General features: G+C 32.5%; 1 protein-coding gene across 2 annotated transcripts; it reads left to right on the top strand.

Annotated features, from left to right (window-relative positions):
* The first annotated feature begins 644 nt into the window (after window positions 1-644).
* LOC127731926 (putative leucine-rich repeat-containing protein DDB_G0290503) lies at window positions 645-21,408 on the top strand. 2 transcript variants are annotated; one of them, XM_052240774.1, is made up of 12 exons: window positions 645-670; window positions 3,248-3,318; window positions 4,603-4,666; window positions 5,908-6,012; window positions 7,405-7,520; window positions 9,728-9,782; window positions 10,186-10,405; window positions 12,180-13,887; window positions 15,428-15,491; window positions 16,197-16,302; window positions 18,930-19,077; window positions 20,711-21,408. In XM_052240774.1, the coding sequence occupies exons 2-12, from the start codon at window positions 3,249-3,251 to the stop codon at window positions 20,821-20,823; spliced, it is 2,769 nt and encodes a 922-aa protein (XP_052096734.1). In that variant the 5' UTR covers window positions 645-670; window position 3,248; the 3' UTR covers window positions 20,824-21,408. The 2 variants fall into 2 exon arrangements, with proteins under 2 accessions (XP_052096734.1, XP_052096733.1); XM_052240773.1 differs by lacking the exon at window positions 645-670 and having other exon boundaries at window positions 2,961-3,318.
* Window positions 21,409-23,283: the final 1,875 nt, after the last annotated feature.

Here is a 23,283-nt window from a genome sequence, read left to right as displayed (position 1 = left end):
GTTTGAATTAAAAAAAATAATTCTTCGTCCACTTTCACAGGTAACGCCTGCCTCATATTAAATATATACAGGTGCCAGTGCCGATTAAAACATTTGTGTGTTGATTTACATATATCCGTGTGCTATGAATTTGCCTTATAAAATTTGTGACCTCATCATATCATCCGTTCGAGATTCTGTGTCCTGGTGCACATTATCCCTAAAAGGATGACTCATCAACTAGCACCTTCCTTATATAAGACGGGGTTTGCCGTCTTGTGTTAGTGAATTTGGGACACCTGACATTAGTTTCTGATTTAAATTCATGAAATGTGATTGTCAAACGTATGTTTGGACTTTTTCAATACTATTGTTAACCTGGAGATTGAATTTAGTCAATTTTACTTGAAACCAAGGATGCTACGAGTAGAAAATGCAGCTGAAAAATCTCCAAAATTTGATTAGCATTAGCAACCCGTTCACTTCCGGCAATCTTACAATTTCTGTTTGTCGTAAATCCGAGTATTACACTAAACATTCGTTGAATTTCCAGATTTTAAATATCACTTTCTTTTAGATCATATTCTTTAAATATTTGTGCAATGTTATTGCCGAATATAATTTTTGCATAGCTATAGTCGTAAAATATTTACATAGAGCATTTCCGGCGCCATTTCCAAAATCTGAAAAAGTAAAAATAAAAGTGTGAATGGGCAATGTGACAGTGGAATCATTGAAAACTGTTATTTTTGTTACTGTTTAAGCTTACTTTGTTAGAGCCTCAGTTTAAAAATATACTTTAGGTTACTTTTGACAAATTTTCTGAAGTATTTCATTTTTTAGCATTGACATTGTTGTCTAGTTCAGTAGTTGCATTATGTTCATTATTTGAACAGTCAGTATGTTAAACTTAAAGTTTGCCGAAAAAATCGCTAAATATTTGTAATGCTGCAACCAAATAATTAATTTCCTTTGATCTGCATAGTAGAATACTGGAATACAAAGTATTTATCTTTATTGATATTTTTTAAACAATTTTAATAAGTCTAGCAAGGCAATTTTAAAAATTTATGCAGTATAATGATAAATGAACGTATGAATCCTTTTCATGTTTTACAATTCGTATATGTTTGTTTTTACCAATTCTAAGCTGACTAGTTTATCAAAACTAAATGTTGTTTTTATTATTGATCCAGTAAAGACAATTTAAAAGTGCTTTGCATGTATTTCGATATGACTGTGCTGTTATATATCCTGTCTGCATGTTGTGTGTTTTAATGTTGTGTTTGTGTTACCTTATATTCGGTAAAAAGCTCTTAAGAGCTTATGTTTGTATTGTTATATGTGAACCGAATCAAAATAAAACTTTCGTATTCGTATTCGTATTCGTATTCGTATAATGATTATTACAACAATCAGTGAGAATTATTATTATGAACAATTTTAAATGCTCCAAAACAAGCCATATTTTAACTTTAAAATCTGTCAATGAATTTCGAGAATTTAAACCATATAAATTTTTGAATAAGTTTATTAAACTTTAATAACTATATTATTAATATTTTTTAATAAAAGTAGGCAGAACGAATCCAGGGGAAACAGACTCTATGGGCGAACATGTAATCAGGGTGATGATTTTTCGTACGAGTGTGGATAGTAAATCCCCCATTGACAGAAACAAGTGCCTGTGAATTTTGTTCAGCCTTATTTAGAAGATTTTTTCTACATGTATATGATCTTACTCATCATCCCTTTAAATAACCATCATATTCCCATTCAAGTATCTAAATAAAAACATCCTGGGGATAACAGAAGGTAGTTGCTACCTGGATTAGCTGCGAAAGATTAATATGAGGCATGCAGGAAGGTGTCGCAGCAAAAAATAACAATAGCCTTTCAAGACGTCATAATTATTTGAACTAGACAGTCAAGGGTATAACTTAAACTAATTATTACAGAAAATAACAGGCATACTGCTATTTAGGGAAATCTGACAGAGTTATCTCCTCCTGTCATGAATTGTGTTGAAATAACACATGTCCGTTATTGTACAAAGAAACAATGTCTGTAATAAAGCCTTTCAGTTATCACAGACATTTTCTCCAAATGATCAAATACTTTCTTAACAGATTTTTCCCAGCAGTGGGAGTATTTTTCCTTTTAAATTCAAGGTTTCATCTTGCAGATTATGTAATAAAATTTTACTGTTCATGACCAAAATTTCACTGTTCAGGGGTGTTGAAATTAGTGGGGGTAAATATGATAATAATACTTAAAAGAAGTGATTTTTTTGTTAGAAACTAGAGGTATGACAATGTACACAATGATGTATGATACATGTACAAAGTACATGTATCATACATCATTGTGTACATTATCCCAGATTCATTTTCATGTCATTATCCCAGATTCAGGACAAGGTCATCACCTTACATAAACCGGCCATTTTATAAAAACAGATGTTGGTTCTGACAATTTTAGCAACATAATAAGTCCCTGGATCATTATATTTAGCTTTAAATATTTTATTGTTTTATATATTTAAAGCTAAAATAGAATTACATCACTTAGTCTAGTGATTTATTTGTATTACTTAAATAGGTGATTGTTAAAGAAAGACACCCCTTACTTCCAACATTTCTAGAAAAATGTTACATGAATCAATGGCACTAATTTCTTAATCACTCATTTAAGTAATTCCCCTGACTGTTTCAGAAAATTCTTTTTTCTTTCAAAGTGTCTGACAGTCGGGAGCCCCACCAACAAACACACACAGCCCTGCTTTCATTACCCTGTACTGTTTATAATGGAGTGGAGTGTGTTCATTTCCACCATGGCCAGTTAATTATAAAAAAAAAATTATTTAGATTTTGTTGATTATTTTGAAAATGATAAAATAATTACTGGTATGTACATGATGTACATGTATGTCTTTTTCAGTCATTATAATAAAAAAAATTGCAGCATTTTTTGAAAATTTTGTATAGATTATCATGATTATATTGGCTTGTAGTAGAAATTCTTACTGGCGGACAGATAGAAATTTTACAAGCCTGGACTGATGGGTCTGTGAACAAACTTGAATCTGATTTCTTTTGTTCTTATACTTATACTGAAATTTACAATGATTAAAATTTCTCCTGCATTCAAATTGATCATGAAAACACAATGTGTCCATATATGATTTTAGGAACTTATAATTATGACTTATGTACTGTATTATTAAAAAAAAATTGCAATTTTTTAAAAATCTTAGTTCTATTTATAGGATGGCAGAAGATAAGACATTTAAGGGCATCATTATAGAGGCATTAAATTTCCACAACAGGAAAATTAGAGGTAAGATTATAGCCCATTAGACATGTTAAAACAAACAAAACTATTCATTTTATTTACATGTATCTAATATTATAATACATGCTATATTTCTGGGCATATGTTTGAGACTAGGGTTTGGCTATAACTGTTTCAATTGATACATTGTACATGTAAAAAAAGGACTGGTACATGTAGAACTGAAATGTACTAGCAATATAGATAGATATATATCATGGCTTATAATGGTTTGAGCAAACCAGACACTTTTCTATCCTGTTTGTATTCTAAATAGACTTCATAACTAAAGGCATTCAAGACAATCAATGTAATTTCTGGGGATTATCACGGGGATTTGAAATGAACATGTTTGAATTGGACATGGGCTGACTTACTTGTAATCTGATTAAAGTGCAGATCCTGCATGTCCTGTGTCCAGCTTTGCTTACAAAGATCTGAAAATGCTCCAGTCTACTTTCTGTTTTAAAAACCTTTCAGGATCCTCTGGTTTTGTCAGTTTACAGTTTGCTTACAAAGATCTGAAAATGCTCCAGTCTACTTTCTGTTTTAAAAACCTTTCAGGATCCTCTGGTTTTGTCAGCTTAATACACACCTTCAAAAATTTGAAGACTGAAATTCATTGGCTGATGTAATAATTACCAAAACAAAAAGTAAAACAAAGTGTTGTCAGATCCTTGTAAACAAAGCTTGAACCTAGAATCTGAATTTTAATCAGATTGACTAACTCTTACATTTATAGTAATTCTATTAACTGAGTAGCTATATTGCATTGTTTAAAGTGTGAAACATGATCAGCCGACTTACATTTGTGCTTTACTATTTATTAATGCAATGACTCTGATAAGAAATCTGTTCTTGATCATGATGCATATACATGTACCTTATCATGATTTATAGAGACCTAATCATGATTTACATTTATACATGCATATTTTTTGTACATGTACCTAATCATGATTTACAATATACATTTTGTACATGCACCTTATAGTGATTTATAAAACACCTTATCATGATTTACAATAAACATGTACCTTATCATGATTTACAATAAACATGTACCTTATCATGATTTACAATAAACATGTACCTTATCATGATTTACAATATACCTGTTCCTATTTAATCATGATTTACAATATACACATACCTAATCATGATTTACAATATACATGTATTTGATCATGCTTACAATATGTGTAGAGCTAATCATGATTTGCAATATACATGTACCTAATCATGGTTTATAAAATACCTGATAGATATGTCCATGCTTTCTCATTACAGATTACATAGAACAGATAGCCGACTGGAAAGAAAGATTTGGTGTTTTACAAAGGCAGAAGCAAAGGCTAGTACCAAGAAGTCATTTATTAGTTGACATGTATATAGGCATTTTTAAGTGAATTACAATCATATAAAAATAAGAAGATGTGGTATGATTGCCAATGAGGCAAATTAATTTAAGTTTTTATCCCAGTTTGGTCTCAGGAGGGTCATTAAAATCTTCTCCATGTTCATAAATTGTTTTTTTTTTCTTTGGACAAACACATTTTTTGAACTTTAATCAGAAACTTTTTTTCAATAAAATAGAGGAACAATAATTTTTTTAGTCTCAGTGTTGAATTTCCTCCATTTATTTCCAATTGAAACTAACTAAATGTGTTTTCCCTTCTAAACAAATCATTTGTATTTCGAGAAATTTGGTGTCAAACAATTTGTTCAAAAATAAAAACAAAAAATATAAAATGATGCAAGGGGGGAAAAAATGGTCTCTGAGATGCTGATCAAATGACACATTGATGATACTGAAGAGAGCACATAATTTAATAGCTCCCATTTTTGCATTGCAATAAGTTACAGTTAATTTTATTCCTTGATATTCAATATATTTGTAAGAATTTGTAATTGGATACAATGTATGCCATATTTAATAGGTATAACATTTTTATATTGGATTTTTCTTTTCCCAAATCAATATCATGACATTGGAAAGAAATATAAAGAGTGCTATTCCATTCCAATGAATGAGGGAGAGGAGGAAGAGGAGTTTTATTTTTGGACATTGGTGGTGGGTCATTTTTTATTGTGTGTCCATTTGTTGATTACAAAAGAAGTCAAAGTAAACTTGATGATGGTTGTGGAGTTTTGGAAGTCCATTCCTACACTCCCAATCTTATTTAAAAGAATAACTATACATATAATAAAATATCAATAAACAGAAATTTTGTTTCCTTTTGATTTGATTTGATTTGATTTTTGGTGTTTTAACGCCACTTTTAAGCACCGCTTTTGGGCTATTTTGTGGCGGCCAGTTTTTATTGGTGGAGGAAGCCGGAGCGCCCAGAGAAAACCACGACCTTCGATAGGAAAACTGACAATCCTAGTCAATTAAGATTGGAGTCGAGTGCACCCGCACGAGCGGGGTTCGAACTCACAACCTCAGTGTTGACTGGCTAGTGATTACAGTAGTAACTACTTAGACCACTTGGCCACCGAGGCCCCTGTTTCCTTTTGTATTGTACACATAAATATATTAATATTAGAAATATAACTAAATATATTAATATTAGAAATATAACTGTTTTACAGATATCAAGAAGAATACAGAAATATTAAAAGAGAAGTTGAGACCCATACACAAGAGAATAATAAATTAAAAGGAGAAATAGATAGTTTAAGGCAGATTATAAACAGGTGATTGTTTTACTAAGTGCACAAAACTTTTTCTCCTTGTACAAACAAAGCGATTCAGGTAATTTTAGATTCAGTTAGTTTTACTGAGTGCAAAAAACTTGATTCCAGTACACACAGAGCTATTTAGTTAGTTTTTATAAGTGCTCAATTTTTTAATTTTTTTTTCTTCTTCATGGATTGACAGACATTTACATCCATTTATCTATAGTGACACATAATTAAGCAAGTGATGTAAATTAGATAATCAAGCAAATGAAAGGAAAAAGAATTAATTATACGGTTTAACAGAATAAAATATATAGTGCTCAAAACTTGATTGAAGTATACACAAAACTATTCAGTTAGTTTTGCCAAGTGCTCAAAACTTGATTCCAGTACACTAAAAAGTGATTCAAAAGAGGATGGGGTATACTGGTTTACATCTGTCTGTCCCATGAAATATTTGTTTTCTTCAGGAACTATAAATCAGAACAAATTTGGTATCAAGCTGCATGTGAACATGCTATATCATGTTATGCATTCAGTGTTCTAGAATTCCCCTTTCCCGTCACCCGTGGCAAGTTGATTTAGGTCACAGAAAAGTGGAAATTTAAACCTTTGTTGTCCGTGGGCAGGTAAAATGAAATTACAGAAACTTCCTATTCATACAGATTAAAGATCGATGTAACCATTTGTATTCTTTTATTTCAATCAAAGTCTCAAAGCCAGATCATTGTTGTTGGTGTAAATTATGCAGGGGTTCTAAAGTGTAGGGGAGAAAAACGTGTGTATGTATTTCGCAATCAATGTCATAAATACGCTTGATAGCTAAGCAAGGAAAATCTGCAATGTCAAGTATCCATCTGATCTAGATGTAAAAACCTAATAACCGGAATGCAAACAGTAAAACATTTAATATCCGGACCAGACATGTAAAGGGTCAAAGCATCAATCCTTCCTTGTCACTTCCAAAGAAGACAGAGTTCATAATTTCAAATTAAACTACATGTATAAACATGGCATGCGATGAAAGGAATAACAAAATCAGGAAAACATTTTTTAAATAGTATAAAAATCAGGGAAGTTCATTAAACTTGTGGGAAAGTGAATTTTTGATACCAACTTTCCCTTTTAAAGTTGCATATGTATAAAAATCATAGAACACTGGTATTTTCAGATTCATCTCTTTACAACTTCCTGTTTAAAGAATACTTAAAATAATGGCCATGTATATTATTTTCTTTCCATTTTTCAGGACTACAAATCAGGGCTTTTCAGAAGTTTGGAAATTGTCTTCACTCGTGAGAATGTTATACTGTGTGATGGTATTTTCACATTCATTGCTCATCAACTTCCTATTTTACTATGTATTATTTTGGAGCTATAGTTCACAGTTTAACTTGTATATTTCAGAGATCAAAGGAATGATAGATGTACAGCGTGTAGTAGTTTCCAGCACACCATACAGACCCTTAAAGATGTTTATGAGAATACACTAACACAGAAAGATAACCATATTACTTATTTAGGTAAAATGTTGTATAAAAAAAGACATCTGACACTCAGGAAATGCAAAAATGACTTGAACCAGTCTTCACAATTAACTACAAGGCCACTTGTCAAGACCGTATAAATAATTTCAGTCTAGTGAAAACTCTCTTTTCATGTTTATATAACCTTTAGAAAACAGTGAAAATGTTTTGCAAGACTTATGTTCTATTTTTGAAATTATAAGGTTATTTCACAAATATAGACACATGGATTTTTCTAGCATTCCACAGGGTCCGGTATTCGGACCCATTCCCAATGGCAAATACCCTACATTTTTCCCAATTTTGGGAGCAAAATTCCCAAACGATCTCAAAATTTATTTTCATCTTTATTATTCATGACAGCGATGTTTATTTTGTTCAACCGCTAGCTTTATGCCGAAAATCGCCAACAAGTAATGTGTAAATCCGAGTAAAATTGTATCTGACTGACAAAAACAACATTGAAAAACAATGGATGCCATAAACAGGAAATGAAGACAATTACAATACCGGGTCAGATTCCGGGGACGGATGAGGGTAATTCCGGGTTTGCCGATCAAATACAATAAAAAATAATAATTCCAGGCAGGTGACAAAATACATGTTGATGATGAAATATAAACACTAGAATTGAAAACCAAAAGATATATGGAAGAAAGGAAAAAGCAGGAAAAATTACTTTTAGTTCACAAATTTTCATGTCAAAATCCAATAAAATGTGACAGTAATTTTCCTAATCATTAATAAATGTTGATTTTACATGTAGATGTTTTTATAGTGTAAACATATAACTACAATTCCAAGAGGTAATTTCTTCTCAATTTTGAAGGGCCAGTAAAATTCTGGATATTTCTTACTTTATTTTCACAATAAAAGATAACTTTTAATGAACTAAACCTCAAATCTGCTGTTTTCCCAATTTCATTGAAAAGCGCGTGAAAAAATTCCCAAAACTGGCCAGGGTCCTTTTTCCCCAAATACCCAGAAAAACCCCTGACTGACAAATATTACTCTCTGCAGATTTCTGTATTATACCCCACGCAATTTACTGCGTCAGGTATAATGTTTTTTACCCGTCCGTCCGTCGGTCTGTCTGTCAGTCTGTCAGTCCTGTTTTTGTCATCGCAACTCCTCTGAAACCACACAACAGAAATTCATGAAACTTTGTAGATAATAAGGACATACTATGTAGATGAGCATATGGACAGGAAATTATGATTTAATTTTTTTTCTAGGAGTTATGTCCCTTTGCACTTATTGGCCTCAATATACTACTGCAACAGTTTGTCATCGCAACTCCTCTGAAACCACAAAACAGATTTTCATGAAAATTTGTAGATAATAAGGACATACTATGTAAATGTATATATCGACAGGAAATTATGATTTAATTTTTTTTCTAGGAGTAATGCCCCTTTGAACTTATTGGCCTCACTATACTACAGTCTGTCAGTCCTGTTTTTGTCATCGCAACTCCTCTGAAACCACACAACAGAATTTTATGAAACTTTGTAGATAATAAGGACATACTATGAATAAGGACATACTATGTAAATGTATATATCGACAGGAAATTATGATTCAATTTTTTTTCTAGGAGTTATGCCCCTTTGAACTTAGAATTTTGGCCTAAATATACTACTGCAACAGTTTGTAATCGCAACTCCTCTGAAACCACACAACAGAATTTCATGAAACTTTGTAGTTAATGAGGTCATAATATGTTTATGTGCATATCCACAAGAAAATTTTTATCAGTTGACTTTTGTAGAGTCTTTGAACTTAGGAATCTGGTGAGATTTTGTTTGTCCAGTGACAATGTGGGCATGTGGGGTATATGAGTGTGCTCACAAAGGTTCTTTATTACACAAGCTTGTGACTTCGATTTAATATAAAAGCAGTGAATATTATGAAAATAAAGATATATGTGGTACCAGAGTCCAAATGACATGGATGTAAGCAACTATATATCATTATTTGTGTTATAATCGTTATTTGCAGGGGAAAACTTCTACAAGAACCACAAACATCACTATTTGAAAGCTTAAGAGGAAGACAAGGGAATGTTTTGTTTTGTAATCACTTTGATCATGTTGATGTACAATTTATTTTAGTAATTGCCTGCTTTCTTTGACAGAAATTGTGATTTATAGCTCGAAAAGCTGATTTAAATTTATATGGAGAATTATTTTATTTTTTTTCAGAAAATAGAATAAAAGAACTAGAAAGAAGGAAACATAATGATACAAATGGAAACTTGTAAGTAATTTAAAAATAGAAGAGTATTTTTTTACAAATGTTTGTTAGCAAAATATGTCTGATAAAAAGTTAAAGCTCAGTGTGAAATGTACTTTGATATTAAATATTGTATGTGGAAAGTTAAATAATAAAAAAAAAAAATGAAACTTTCACAGTTGTTTCTATTCAATGTAAAATATCATTTTCAATTAATGGAAATATGGATGATAAAAGTTAGAAGCCCAATACTTACAATATGTTCTAGTACGTAGCTTGATAAGCATGTCAAAAGATTAATGTCCAGACAGATGTTTGTAATAAAAAAAAGTGAGTGTGATAAAGAATCGTATTTGAATGTCATGAATCAGAGGAGAAAGTTCAATATCACTTCTCTAACTGTTTTTCAAACTTGTTTTCATCATAGAAATGGAAATTTGAACATTGGATTATCAAGCCCAGACTCTACAAGCAAATATACACCACACAAGACTAAAACGCAGCCTGGTTCTAATGATGGACATGCAGCTGCAGAATCCAACGGGAAGTCACATGACAAGACAGAGGAAGATCCAAGTCCCGATAGGATAGATAAAAGTTTGAAACTCAGGTTGCCAAGGAACAAAAAGAGAAGCAGATATTCAGAGGTATTTCATTTAAGTGGAAGGACACATGATGTAAATCAATCCAATATGAATGTATTATAAAAATGATATGGTTGGCTGTACATCATACGTTATTCCCTAGATCATGGAGATATACTGGAAAACCAAAATATATTTAAAAATATGTATTGTATTATGTATTTCTAAACATTTATCTATTGTGTGCAAGGGTCCAGAAACGGTCATATATGACAGTCATGTCCTAAGATGATACTATTTGTCCTAAACGAGTAATTGGGATTTAGGACAAATTTTATTTTTTTAAAGAAGTAATTTCGGTCATTTCATTGACTCAATGTTTGAAATCAGATTTCTTAATCGCCATTTTGCACTGTTTTGTGTAAGTTGTGATCACTTGTTTTTGTTTATAATCCCTTTCCTGTAATAAAACTGCCACTCCAGTAGTTTGATAATCCTGAGGGCCCTCCTAATATCTATACCAATGCCTCCGGGAAACATTGGCTAATGATCGCTAATCACTTTTTACCTGTGGTTTTAATTCACACCTGACCGTGATCACAAGCTCCGAATAATATCTTAACAAAAATTGAAATTCCCTGATAAGTGTATCCATTATTTAATTACTTTTCAGCAAAGACAATTATCAAATCTGATTTAAAAATTAAACCTAAATTTACGGAGAAAAAAGTATTTTTTCATGTGCTTTATTTACTATATAATACGCATGCGTGAAATTGTCTTCAGCAAATTTAATATTTAATCGTAAAATGCAAATTGATTTCATGCTAAATTAAACGAGTGCAACTATTGTCTGTTACATTCAAACACTTTTAAAGGTAATAAATAAAAAAAGCCATAAAAACCCGTTGATTTCCTGTCAATTTGATAATCAAAAAACAAATCCCGGAAATGAATCCGGAATTATTCGTACTTTAACTTTATCGCAAACTTCCGGTTTTAACTTTTGTCAAATCGAAAGAAACGGTAACCGTAAGCAATGTCTGAGAGATTTACCATTTTGAGTCATTAAAATCATTTCAATTTTAAACTATTGCCTTCCCTAAACTGTTCTTCATGGTAATGGTAAGACATTTACTTAGTAAATGCGATGAAACTAAGAAACAGCAATACAAGTTCGTTGATGCTGTGAGTTTGAATCTAGTCAAGTTGACATCGACAATTTGGAAAGGGGCACCAAATTTTCAATCATCTCAAAATGACCAAAATTGTGTGGAAAAATTTCCGGATCCTTGATTGTGTGGGATAATTTTTTACCTCTCTATGATTTTTGTTGTTTTTTTATTTTCCTGGGTTGCTGTCTCATTGATGTCATTAACATTTGAATAAGCAGTGCTTTTAATAATTGCTGGAGTATAGTAGGTTCAATTCTTATCATGCTTATTATGATGAAATAAGCCAAGAGAAATGTTGAACTAGAGGATATATACTCAAGGGAATTCCCCAGTTGTGTTTCCGCTCTGATTCCCCTCTCATCCCAGACAAGTGAAAATGGCAAAATCCACATAATGTAGTGTATCTTATGTAGAGTAATGTAGATTTGGAAATGTGTGTGTGCATTTATGAGCTATTGTTGAATAATGAATACACATGCTAAATTAATTATTGTGATTTCAGGAAATGCTGTATACCGGTACATACAAATAATCCTATAGAAATTTCAAAATTGAGTTTTTATTTTTTGGCAAAACACATCCTGTTGTAATTTTTGTAATGATAAAAACATTGTCATAATTTCTGAATTTACAGTATATATCATTGAAGCATTATATTCTAGGACCCTTCACCGGAACAGAAAAGACAAAGAATGGAAGAAACAATGATTGAAATGCATTCAGATGGTATTGATAATGATAGAATTACTGGAAAATCATCAAGGAAAGATAATTTGGAAAAGAGGCCCCATATAATTGTCCCAGAGACCTGTTTGTTTGATGCTGATTTAGATGAAGAGGAAGAAGAGGCAATATGTGATGAGAAAGCTGACAATCATATTGGATCTGATGACGCCAAAAATCACTCAGAAACAAAGAAAAATAAATGGACAATTGCTATGGATACTAGTTCTTCATCAGAAAATGAAGACAATGGATTAATACTTCAAGATCAAGGTCAAAAGGAGAAGCAAGTCAATAGGTCATGGCTTCATAGTATGTTAAGCAGTCCAGATTTGGACCAGACAAAATTGAATATAGGTGGACAGTCTGATGAATTAGAAGGAAGGAAAATTAGTTTGATGAAAAATAAAAGTGATCCTTCTCACATGTTAAAGCAACTCAATCCTGGAAGAGAAAAAGGTAAAACATTATCTCAGCATGATAGTCCACTCAAAGTGGTACCACTAAAAGATCGGAAAATTAGAAAGAAAACAATGAAAAGCAATTGTACAAATGTATCAGATGATATTGGTGGAGAAACTGTTCATATACATTCCAGTCCTGAATTTTCATCACCGTCATTGGTCAGTCATGGTCAAACAGTCAGAGCATCACAACAACCAATTGACATTCCATCTGACCACGAATCTCCTTTGATATTACGATCGTCAGGATTAACTTCTGAAAATGAAGAAAGATACCCTGAAGTGGATGTTCTGTTTGAGGATTCAGAGTCGTCACAATCTGGCAAAATATTGAATTTATCAAAAGACAGAAGTGTTGAAAAATTATCGCGGAAGGTCAGAGGGCAAAAATCAAGGTTACCGGAAAAGTCGCCTGACATTAACAGTTCTTTGAAAATGAGGGAGAGGAAATCAAAAGTACAAGAAAAATCACCATTAAAGGATATGTCCAACATGGATGATGAGTTCAAAAATAAGTTACGACAAAGTACATTGAGTCAAGCTTTCATGAACAGCACAAAACAAGACACAGATTTACAGCAGGCTATAGAGCAGTCTTTACAAGATTCTACAGGAAAACTATGTGAAAAGGGTCAGTCTAATGATGAGTTGATTGAATCCAAAGAAAATAGTCCTCCTTTTAAAAAACCAGCAGTGCCAAAACCTAAGTTTAAAAGAAGTAAGGTGAGAAAATCTGCAGATCTTGATGAAACTATTGCTCCTGCTCATTATGCAAAACATTTACCTGACATAGACATGGAAGAAACAATGGCTCCTTCGAGGATTAATGATAAACCAAAGGGAGGCAACTCTGATCCATTTACAATAAATGGCAGTTTGGACCCTGCTATTGAACTTTCTCAGCTTTGTGCTGAATCACAGGACTTAGGAGATGAACTTGAAATGACCTTGCAAAACAGACACAACAATGGAAAAAGAGAAAATAGGGTGAAGGAAAGTTCAGACTTTATTGACACTTTACAAGATTTCAGATTAGAAGATCTCCATGGTAATGGTGATGCCCCTAAAACATCTACTTGTGTTGACTTTGGTGATGATTCTCAAGCCATTCCTTGTAGTTCTACAAGTGTTAAATTTGGAGGTGGAAGATTAAAAGGACAAAAGAAAAAACTGAAAACTGGAGGTAACTACTTGTTTTAGTTTATCTATGAACTTTAACATATTAATTATTTTATCATTATAAAGTTCATATGATATTCTATAAAAAATAATTGGGTTTCATAAAAATGAAAATACTGCTATTATCATTAGTTGCTAAAAAAAGTTGTCAAATGGGTGGCGCTAATTTACATTCACAAATTTCTTGTGACACATGAGATGTAGCAAGATACCCTAAGTTTGTTGCATTATTAAAATCTTTATGTATGATGAGACAACTAACAGTCAGGGGACTTACTTAAATGAGTGATTTTTTAATCACTGATTCAAGTAACATTGTCTCCACAAATGTTTGAAGTAAGAGTTGTCTTTTTTAATAATCACCTATTTAAGTAGTACAAATAAATCACTAGACTAAGTGATTTAATTTTATTGTAGCTTTAAATATACAATACTAATGATCCAGGGACTAATTATGTTGCTAAAATTATCAGAATCAACATCTGTGTTGATATGATGACAATTCATATCAGGTGATGACCTTATACTGAATCTGGGATAATGACATGAAAAATCACTTGTTTAAGCATCATACCTCTATTTTCTTCCAAAAAATCACTTCTTTAAGTATTATTATTTTAATAACCCCCACTAATTTCAACACCCCCGAACAGTGAAATTTTGATCGCGAACAGTAAAATTTTATTACATAATCTGTAAGATGAAACCTTGAATTTTACAGGAAAATTACTCCCACTGCTGTGAAAAATCTGTTAAGAAAGTATCAGTTCATTATGTAAAGCCTTCATTATAGCTTTTTTTCAACAAATACAGAATTTACAGCTAATTGATTGCATCAAAGGCATAAACCTTGCTATTTGAAAGAAGAAAAAGGTTCATTTTTTCCAATTTTACTACTAATAAGATATAATCTAAACCTATATGTTTAAAATTATGGTAAAATTACAAAATCACAATTTGTGACAAAATTTCGAATTTGCTACTTAAATAAGTGATTTTATAAATTTCAGTAATTTCAGTAATTCAGTAATTTCAGTAATTCCCCTGACTGACTAAGCATTATTGCCAAAAAAAATGTTGTTCATTTTATATAAAGACAGTGGTAATAAGGGGAGTATACTAAATGCATTACAATGATCTGATATCTAGTAGTAATGATCTTATTTCACATTTTTTTTTTTTCATATTTTATTGGTTTTAAACACTAATTCTTAGTTTTCTTCACAAGACAAAGTCTTGGCGTAGTATGTTTTAACAATTTCATATACATGTAGGTTCTTAAACAAGGTTCTTTAAGTTAGCCAGTTTTGACATGTTGAGTAACTCGTGGATGTGAAGAAGTCAATACTGGCAACAGGTTAAGTATTTTTCACCTCACATCAATTGACTTTTTAAGGTCATGTTTTTTTTTTTTAAATAAAGAAAGACAACCCATGAACTATACAATTTTAGACCTCTATTTAAAAATAGCTATATGAATAGACTTATTTGTATATAGATGATCTAAAAATCAATGTTTTACTGGAAATTTTTTATCTTCACAGACATGGAAGATCTGGAAAAAGAAGAACCACAGATAAACAAGCAGATGGAAGATAGTTTTGATGTGTATGTATTGTTTCTAGAAATTTAAAGATTGAATGATAAAATAAGTTAAGACATTTTTTTTTAAGGGGATATTTTTTTTTAGATGTAAGTTTTTTATCACCATTGATTTGTTGAAACCAGAAAAAAATATTCTCGGAACAATGATTACACACTCACCCATTGAAGTGACAGACATGATCATCATGATGGAGGGGATATGTAAAAACATGTTCATTTGTTGGTTTGTCTGTCTGTTATTGTATGAATAAAGGATCAGAGCTAAGCAACTGAAAGAAATAGTAGAGTGATATTATGTCTGGGAGCAAATCTTGCATAGTAGGAAATCCATACAAAATAAGGAGTAGTGGTATGATTGCCAATGCGACAACTATTCACTAGATATCAAATGATGTAGATATAAGCAATTCTGGTCACTATACCACCTTCAACAATGAGAAAAAGCCATACCTTATAGTCAGCTATAAAAGGACACAGCATGAAAAGTTTGGGTCACCTCAACCTACCATTTGCAAATAATTGGGTTCAGAGAAATTTGGGTTTCTCATCTGAGCTTTTTTAAATAATTTTTCTACAATTATGTGGAATGTTTCTATAAGTTAACTGGTTACTGTTTTCCTCATTGAAAAATCTGGTCAGAAAAGAGTTTGATTGATGTCTGTTTTGAGAAATGATTTAAAATGTTTTTGTTTTTTGTCATTGTTTCAGTCGCCCAAAGATAACAGCAGAGCCTGGCTATGCCTATGTTGATGTTGTTCGTGGCAAAGATGACAGAAGAAAACTGAAAGCTTTTTGGTGTCAAGAATGTGCTGATGTATGTAACCATTTGTGTATTATAGATTTTCATACAGTTTTTTATTTCCTTAAAAATAAGTATCATTTTAATAACACTTAATTCTATCTAAAGGATTATGATAAAATTGGACATTTTATAAGGACTGTATCAAAAAGTGAATATGTAAATAAAAATGCAAATGGAGCTGTGGACTGTCTTGATATATATATATATAATATATGATAATTCTATGATTTATTTTAGTTATGACTTCACACTCCTGGCTATTGTTTGCAAGACTATGAATGAGAGGAGATTTAGGGTATACCTCAATGAGACAGTAACACAGGGACACAAAAACCCTAAAGATATAGAGTTCAGCATACTAACAGATGTCTATACAGTATGTCAAGCTCGAAGTGGGTTTGTCCATTTGTCCTGCTTTCCATCAGCTCTTTGGTAGTTTCCTTTCATAACTTAAAACTTAAGTCATTTAAAGAGTGCAATATTTGGACTATTAAATGCAGATCTAGTCTGGTTGTGACATATCTCTCTCTTGTGCTAAAATAATTGTTGTTTATTTATTATGTGGAACATAGGCAAATTTGAGACTATTGTCAATGAGTCTGTCCATCATGATGATTAGAAAATCAGGGCTACCCAAAATAATCCTTAATTTTGATCGTCCAATTTTTTAGCTCACCTGGGCCAAGTGAGCTTTTCTCATCACTTGGCGACATTCATCGTCGTCGTTAACTTTTTACATTTTGAACTTCTTCTAGAGAACCACTGAATGGCATGAATGTTTCTAATGAGGTGCTGACCAAATGTTGTTACTTTGTAGCCGATCCATCATCCAAGATGGCCGCCAGCAGGGGACAATGTTTAACATAGGACCCTATGGAAAATACATACAAATGTCTTCTTTTAGAGATCCACTGAATGGAATGAAACCAAACATGGCATGAATGTTCCTTATGCCGTGCTGACCAAGTGTTGTTATTTTGAAACCAATCCATAATCCAAGATGGCTTCCAGCTGGGGACTTAGTTTAACATAGGACCCTATGGGAAATACATATAAATGTCTTCTTTTAGAGAACCACTGAATGGAATGAAACCAAACATGGCATGAATGTTCCTTATGAGGTGCTGACCAAGTGTTGTTACTTTGAAGCCAATCCATCATCCAAGATGGCTGCCAGCGGGGGACTTAGTTTAACATAGGACCCTATGGGAAATATTTACAAATGTCTTCTTTTAGAGAACCACTGAATGGAATGAAACCAATCATGGCATGAATGTTCCTTATGAGGTGCTGACCAAGTGTTGTTATTTTGAAGCCAATCCATAATCCAAGATGGCCGTCAGCTGGGGACTCAGTTTAACATAGGACCCTACGGGAAACACGTACAAATATCTTCTTTTAGAGAACCACTGAATGGAATGAAACCAAACATGGCATGAAATTTCCTTTTGAGGTGCTGACCAAGGGTTGCTACTTTGAAGCAGATCCATTATCCAAGATGGCCGCCAGCGGGGGACTTAGTTTAACATAGGACCCTAAGGGAAATACATACAAATGTCTTCTTTTAGAGAACCATTGAATGGAATGAAACCAAACATGGCATGAATGTTCCATATGAAGTGCTGACCAAGTGTTGTTACTTTGAAGCCGATCCATCATCCAAGATGGCCGCCAGCTGGGGACAATGTTTAACAATGGACCCTATGGACAATACATACAAATGTCTTCTTTTAGAGAACCACTGAATGGATTGAAACCAAACATGGCATGAGTGTTCCTTATGAGGTGCTGACTAAGTGTTTTTGCTTTGAAGCTTATCCTTCATACACGATGGTCGCCAGCGGGGGACTTCCTTTAACATAAGACCGTATGGGAAATACATACAAATGCTTCTTCTAGAGGTGCACTGAATGGAATGAAACCAAACATGGCATAAATGTTTCTTATGAGGTGCTGATGAAGTGTTGCTACTTTGTTGCCGATTTACTGTTCAAGATGACCACCAGGATTTTTTATTAAATTACAGGGCCAATATTAAACCAAATTTGGCCTCACTCATTATTAGGGTATCCGTTATGATTTTAATCTATTTTTACATGATTTCCAAAACCAAAGTATAATCAGGTGAGCGACACAGGCTCTTGAGAGCCTCTAGTTTAAAAATATTCTCCTCTGAAACTACAAGGCAAACTGTTCTGAAACTGATTGATGCATCAAAAAGGCTGTAGCAAAAAGGATACTCATTTACTGTTGATCTGGTTGCTAATAGTGTTGCCATTAGTTACTATTGAAACTTTATGAAAATGTGTATCTTCGTCTCTGAAACTAAAGTAACACATTTGTGTCTTGTCTATCTATATGTCAGAACATACTGTTAGGACCAGTAGAAATTCATAAAAGCCAGTGGCAATCTTTCAGTCTGCTTACCAATTCTCAAAAATCTCCTCTTTTAAAAACTACTAAGTTTGTTTTGGACCTCTAGGGGATACGTCATTTGAAGATCCTCATGTCAGAGTCTATTTAATATCATCTGCCTCTTTATTAACTTCAATTGGTTGGCAATAATAGTGTCATTGGTGGCACATGATTCTCATATAAAACCAATGGAAAATCATATATAATTATCTTTCTATTTTTAGTTCTATAAAGACACGGGGGAATCTGATGAAGCAATACAGAAGAGAATGCAGGAATGTTCCAGACATCGGGCCAAACATGCCCCTCCAAGTACCCCTGAACATTTCTGGTCTGTTGGGTTCATGGACACACCAGAATGTGAAGAGAGAGGTAAAGTCAGTTACCTTATAATGTTTATTTTGATGATGTAGTAGTTTCTCAATTTTGACAGGACTACAAAAGTATAAAAAAAAGTATCCTCAAAAACTTTGTAAGCAATGAAATGCAAAAATTGATACCTGTGACAAAGCAAATATTGCAAAAATTATATGTCATGTGAAAATTGTAGTACTAATTGTCTTTTCATCTTGATATTAAAAAGCAAAGAAGTGTAACCTGTCTAAAAAAATAAGGACGGCTACACAATATCACAAGTTGCGTCAAAATGTAGATTGTTGATCTGGTCCTAAATACCCATTCTGGAATTTGATTCCTTATCTGTCATGTTTGATATCTTCTTGTCTTTTCCCACATATAAGGCAACCAAAGAGAACCAATATCTGTTATGTAATCATTTCAAGATGGTGTGAATATCATATGAAACTTATAGCTTTACACTGTAATGCAAAGCAAGTAGGCATATGGATAGAAACATTATAAAGTTAGGAAGTTTAACATGCACCATTCATGATTTGATATCAGTGTCACAGATAACCAGGAACATATATATTGATGGGACTTGACACTACCTAATTGTAGCCAATTTTATCGTCGGGTCATAGTTAATAAAGACACGATACGGAATCGGACGTGTTAAAAACGTACTCGCTATTATCCTAATAATTTCTGATAATATCAATAAAATGTAATTCAAACTAAGTTTAAAGTGATGCCAGTGTATCGAGCTTGTAATCTGTCACTTCAAATTTGTTAAAATAGCATTCATTTCATCACAGAAAGGTACAGAATGCAACCGGGGTAATAAAAAAATGGCGCCGATTGTATTCCCATATTCACAAATCCATTATAAAACACTTTACATCAAATAAATCACACTTATTTTGGTCATTTTATATGACAAAATATATCTACTTTATGATTAAACTATCATTTATTTACAATTATAATTATGTAGTTAATTTATTGAACAGTTTTGATAGTTTTTCAGTCAGACGCTACCGCAAATCCATAATTCTCGCGAAGTCTCGTGGAGATCAAGATTTTATCAATGTTACATGTATACTGAAAAGCCTATCAGATTCATTTCCCGTTAGATATCCTGTTCCTAGAGATAACCAAGGATATGCTCCAGTCTTTTTTTTTCTATTTTGTGTTTAATAGACTTGTTTGTTTTAGGGAATTCATACAGATTCAGGGGAGATAAAGTTCTGTTCAATTGACAATGAACGTTCAATGTCCCATTGTTATTAGTTTTGTCTATGATGATGCTGTAATAATGGAATCGGGGTAAAAAAATCTGAACAACCATTCATTGCGCAAAATTGCCCATCAAATGAGTAACAATAGAATTTGTTAACAACCAATGAAGTGCCTACATATTTATCATAGTGGAAAAGAAAATTTAGGGATTAGCTGACCTATACATCCTCGTCCTTTGGTCTCTGGTGGAAAGTCTTTTCATTGCCACATTATATAGTCTTTTGGTTTCTGACACAAAATCCAATCACACTTTATTAAAAATTTAAATCAAAGACAAAGTTAAAGTACTGTATTGCTGTTCTTGATCTCAAAATCACAATTTATCATTCTTGGAGTATACATGAGTTTTTTGTTCTTTTTTTAGGCTATATCAACAGAGAGGAATCACCAGAAGAGAAAAAAGAACCGAAGTTTAACAGAAGAAGTAAATACAGAAAATTGTTCAAATCTAAAAATGAAGAAGAAAAATACAGCTGATAATGACGTGATACTGATACTTTCATACATCTTATATCAGCTGTACTAAGAGTTTGTTATGTACATTAAATGTGGACATATGTATTTATATTTCAGATATTTGAATATTCAGGGATTTTGTTTCTAATTTATATTTTAACCAATGTTATAGTTAACTTCTAACAGAGATCTCATTTAGTTTTTATATGACCGCAAAAAATTTTTGCGGTTGTATATTGGTATGACTTTGGCGTCGTCGTCGTCCGAAGACACATTGGTTTTCGCACAATAACTTTAGTTTAAGTCAATGGATCTCTATGAAATTTTACCATAAGGTTCAATACCACAAAAGGAAGGTTGGGATTGATTTTGGGGGTTATGGTACCAACAGTTAAGGAAAAAGGGGCCAAAAATAAGCATTTTTGTAACTTCCAGACAATAACTTGTGTTTAAGTGTATGGATCTCTCTGAAATTATACCACAAGTTTCCATACCACAAAGGGATGGTTAGGATTGGCTTTGGGGGGTTATGGCTCAAACCGTTTAGGAATTAGGGGCAAAAAAAGAGGAAAAAACAAGGGTTTCCAGGTTAATGGACAATTTAAAAGCAGTGTAAGGGAGGTAATCCAAAATCTAAATTGTACAATGCTGTACAATGTTGGATTACCTCCCTTACACTGCTTTTAAATCATCTATTAAAGACTTTTATGATTTATTTAAATTGGTAATTATGGTTGCATTGGAAATTTGAATTGAGATTATGACCATATCTTGAGGGAAAGAATTTTTTTTTTGGAAAAGGGGTCAATACCCAACAACATAGTGTATTTCACAAAAGCAAAAAAAAAGGGGGGTAAATTTTTTTTTTTTTTGGGGGGGGGGGGGGGGGGGGCGGGGGTCAATTTGCAACAGCATAGTGTATTGCACATAAGCAAAAAATTGAATATAAATTCAAATCATATAACCAATTCTAAGTTCTTTGACTACAGTTATTCGGTGTCAGAAACCTATTATGTGTCAAATATTGAATTACAATCCAAATTCAGACCTGTATCAAGCGCTAATGTTGTGTCCATTTTCGCCCCAACTGTTCAGGGTTGGACCTCTGCAGTCGTATCCAGCTGTGCTCAGCGAAGCATTTTATTCAATTTCTTATTCTTGATATTAATTCATTCATGTAATTGTCATGGTTGTAGAAATGATAATTTAATGATATAAGACTAAATTTTAGATGTGAGAAAATTCTTTCTGGTAAACTAGAGAAAAAATCATGCTTGTGAAACAGGAATATCTCATCCAGTGTGTCCCCATGGAAATGTATTCTTGTGAAAGTATAATCAGACATTTTACCATTCTTTAATAAATATGATACAAATGTGTCTTAATCATCAAAATACATTCAAAATTTGATGAAGTGTAAGAAATTTGCTACCAGAAGTTAAAATCCTATATTATCTCATGTGGCATCACAGCTTTTTTTCTGTATTGGATATGACTATTGCAATGAAAGGCTTATGATTTTTTGTATGGCCTTACTAAATATAAACTTGAATGAGATAAAATTAAAGTATTTTGATTAAAATTAACTTGGAATCTGAATAAACTTCTTACTAAAGGCCATTTATGTTTAATATCAAACCTATACATTCATCTATATGATTGTATTATACTTAAGCCAGTTAAATTGAATATTTTCCTGGCTGAAAGGCTTTATGTTACTTTTGTATTATATTGTTATGATTATATATATTTTTGTTTTAATATGATTTTTTATATAAAATTTATTCTTTGTCTAAATTTTGTTTTGCATATATATAATTGCTGTTATTGCAAAATGTATTTCAAAATACAATTCTCAGGCCTTAGTTTCTGATTGGTAGTCCAGTTTTCTCCCCTTTTATCCGGATATCTTTGCTACCCATGCTATAATGCCATGGTCTGATAAGAATAAGGAGATCTTGACAACAGCACTAGGATTGTCAATGAGACAAATATCCACCAGATATCAAATGACATAGGGGGCCTTGGTGGCCGAGTGGTCTAAGTAGTTACTACTGTAATCACTAGCCAGTCAACACTGAGGTTGTGAGTTCGATCCACGCTCGTGTGGGTGCACTCGACTCCAATGTTAATTGACTAGGATTGTCAGTTTTCCTATCGAAGGTCGTGGTTTTCTCCGGGCACTCCGGCTTCATCCACCAATAAAAACTGGCTGCCACGAAATAGCCCAAAAGCGGTGCTTAAAAGTGGCGTTAAAACACCAAAAATCAAAAATCAAATCAAATGACATATATATATAAGCAATAAGATAAGGCCTTCAAGAATGAGAAAATCTGTAAAGTCACCTATAAAAGCCCCGTTGTGTGTTTAACTTTGTAGAAACAGTTGTGCATATACTCTGTGCATGACATTTTTCTCTAAAAATTCAGTCTAAAACTGATCACAAGTTATATAAAGCAGCTATGGAGACACCAAAATTAA

This window comes from Mytilus californianus, unplaced genomic scaffold, assembly GCF_021869535.1.
Source record: "Mytilus californianus isolate M0D057914Y unplaced genomic scaffold, xbMytCali1.0.p SCAF_21, whole genome shotgun sequence".
Taxonomy (NCBI): Eukaryota; Metazoa; Mollusca; class Bivalvia; order Mytilida; family Mytilidae; genus Mytilus; species Mytilus californianus.
The sequence above is the reverse complement of the archived record's forward strand: the minus strand, read 5'-3'. Positions and strand labels throughout refer to the sequence as shown.